This window comes from Vigna radiata, chromosome 1 (assembly GCF_000741045.1).
Source record: "Vigna radiata var. radiata cultivar VC1973A chromosome 1, Vradiata_ver6, whole genome shotgun sequence".
NCBI classification, from domain to species: domain Eukaryota; kingdom Viridiplantae; phylum Streptophyta; class Magnoliopsida; order Fabales; family Fabaceae; genus Vigna; species Vigna radiata.
The window spans coordinates 17548678-17551436 of NC_028351.1; the positions used below are offsets into that span (position 1 = coordinate 17548678).

General features: G+C 35.7%; 1 protein-coding gene across 1 annotated transcript in view; it reads right to left on the minus strand.

Annotated features, from left to right (window-relative positions):
* Positions 1–2180: 2180 nt before the first annotated feature.
* Positions 2181–2759, minus strand: part of LOC106758438 — a 15578-nt gene continuing 14999 nt past the window's right edge. Inside the window, exon 5 of the mRNA XM_022779673.1 lies at positions 2181–2260. Coding sequence (XP_022635394.1) covers positions 2181–2260 — 80 coding nt within the window. The remainder of the gene's footprint in view (positions 2261–2759) is intronic.

Consider the following 2759-nt stretch of genomic DNA (forward strand, 5'->3'; position numbering starts at 1 on the left):
CTAAAGGTAAAAATGTTCCAAGTAGCTCCCAGGAAGAAGAGGTGAGTCACAAGTGGACAAGCTTAGAAACCAAGTTCTTTCCTAGCCAGAGTTTCCTTAGATTTCCTTTTACCTTAGTTTCCAAATAGAAATCTTTCAAAAAGGTTTTTAAATGCTAATGAAATGCTACTAAAAACCAAAAGAAGGTTTATCTATATGCTATGCAATCCTATATACCACGGAGACTTACAAGCAAAAGAAATAAGCAAGAAATTAAAGAAAGCAATAAAGGTGCAAAAATGTAAATGCTAGATGGCCCTAAGTGAAAGTGCAAGTGACACTTGGAGCCCCTTGACACACTTCCACACTAGGAAAGCGAATTGGCACTATTACAATGTTCAAAGGTGATCTTGGAATTGTTTTAAAAGCATTTTTCCAAGTCACTTAGTTCAAAAACAGAAATGAACTTTAACTTCAAAGGTTCCGTGATATTAAGACTCAAACAAGCTCAAATCAATGCTTAAAACTAGTATAAGCTTCAAGCTTCAGCTGCTGCAATGTATTGCTCAAAATCAAGGTGTGAGTTGAGCTTTAAATGGACTTGAGGCTAAAAACTGCTGCAGACCCGTGTGAACTTGAGCTTCTTTAAGCCTTGCTTCTTGCTTCACTTTCAATTCCCTATCCACTTCCTAGAAGGCTACCATGATAGGAAAAGATTTTTGTTGCTGAATGAATCAATAAACTGCACACTAGCTCCAAGTAATTCACCAAAACATCACAAACAGATTTAAAACAAATTCTGTATCAGAATTCTGCACTGCAAGTGGTTTAACAGCAAATTGGAGGCCAACAAATTGATGAATTCAAGTGGAACGACACTCAATAAAAGCTAGCACACAACAGGAACCTAACAAAGGCACTAGAATAAATGAAGAAAGCAAGAAAAATCAAAGAAAACAGTTCACATATGCATACACACAAACTGTTTAATAAATTTCCAAAAGTGTTTGATAAAATGCCCCAAAGAATTTCAGATTTTGAGTTTTTGAATTTCAGGGCTTGTAACCTGGATTGCACGGTTCTATAAGCCTTTTAACACTTGATATTACTTCTTTCAATCATTTATTTTCATTTTTAAGCATTGAACCAGCTCTTGCTGCAATCCACAATGAAATTTACACAGAAATTACCAAACAGCTGCTAAAAACCGTGACTGCACCAGAAAAATGGGTTGATTTTGGTGGTTTGATTTCCAAATTCGTGTGGAATTGTTTTAAACTCACAACTAACAGTTCAAGCAACTTTGATTGATGATTTTGAATGTGTTTAAACTTTAAAATGAAGAATAATCTGTTGGCAACTCAAAATCATCATTCCACTTCCATTTTAACCCAAATATTGATGGTTTCAAATGAAAATTTGCATATAAGTCATGTTTTGACCAAATGAACAGTACTAGCAACTTTGAACCATCAATTGAAACTTGCTCAAGCTATAAAACAGCAAAGAAATGGCATATTTTCGAATTTCACTACTGTTGTACCATTTATGCAGTAAAATGCTTCATCCAACCATCCAAATTCAATTTTACAAAGATTCAAAAGCTGGACAACAATGAATTGACTCAAGAAAGTGTAAACATACAGAACTAAGCAAAAATTAAGAAGCTTAGCATGACCAAATTCAGATTACACAATTCAAATAATTTGGTACGGTGAAAAACCAGAGTTCATAACTGAAACAGTGAATTGGTTAAGGATTTTGAGCAACCAAGCTATGCATATTGCATTTCATTGCTTATTCTAGTTGGCTACACCTTAAAACACATTCAACAAACTCAAACAAGTTTGTATAAAGCACCAGAATCAATTAAAAACAACTTGAAACAGATTTAAAGATTGAAACCAGAAATGGAATTCTGCATCAGAATTTCAAACGGAAATCACAGCAGATTGCTTCAGTTTGTATTACCAAGGCTAGATCTAGTCTTCATTGCCTTATTTGGTATATATACAACTGGTTTAGCACTTGACACTCAATTAAAACGAATTAACTCAGCAGATCAGAAAGAAAACCAAGAAACAGAATTAAAACTGCAACATTGGTGTGCACATGACCATGACAGTACTGGAAATGCAAATTGAAGCTGGAGTTGACTCAAATAAAGTGAATTCACCGTTTAAAATGAAAAACAAACCTGCTCACACAGTGGAAACATGAAGACAGCAACTGGAAACACAATTAGAACTCAAAACAACAAAGAAATTAGATGAAACAGAGACTGCAATGGATAGAAAATAGAACAGCACAAGTAGTATGAAAAAGGAGTAGAAAATTGAAGAAAACACTTATCTATTGATGCGTGGACGTCCTAGGCTCTAGATACCACTTGATGGAAGATTGCCATGGCTTGGAATCCGTGAGATGCAGCTCCAAACAACAAGCAATCCGTGAAGCAAAATAGTGCAGCGGAAATGGATGTGTATGAAGGGTTTTTGGTGTTTTGATGATGGAAGGAGGGTGTAATTCAACCTCTCAGCTCAGAAAGCCCTCCTACTATGGAAGGAAGATAGAGGAAAGGGTAGAGAAAGTGTAGAGAAGCATTGACTGAAGAGCATTATGGCTGTGACAGAAATTCTGCAGCATTTCATTAAGGCTCAAAAGTGACTTTTACAATGTATTGGCCCTTCTATTTATAGATGAGAGGTGCCCCTAATCTGATCCCATTTTCCCTCCTAAAACCAATGCAATCAGTTTCAATTTGGAGGAAGCAAATCCAC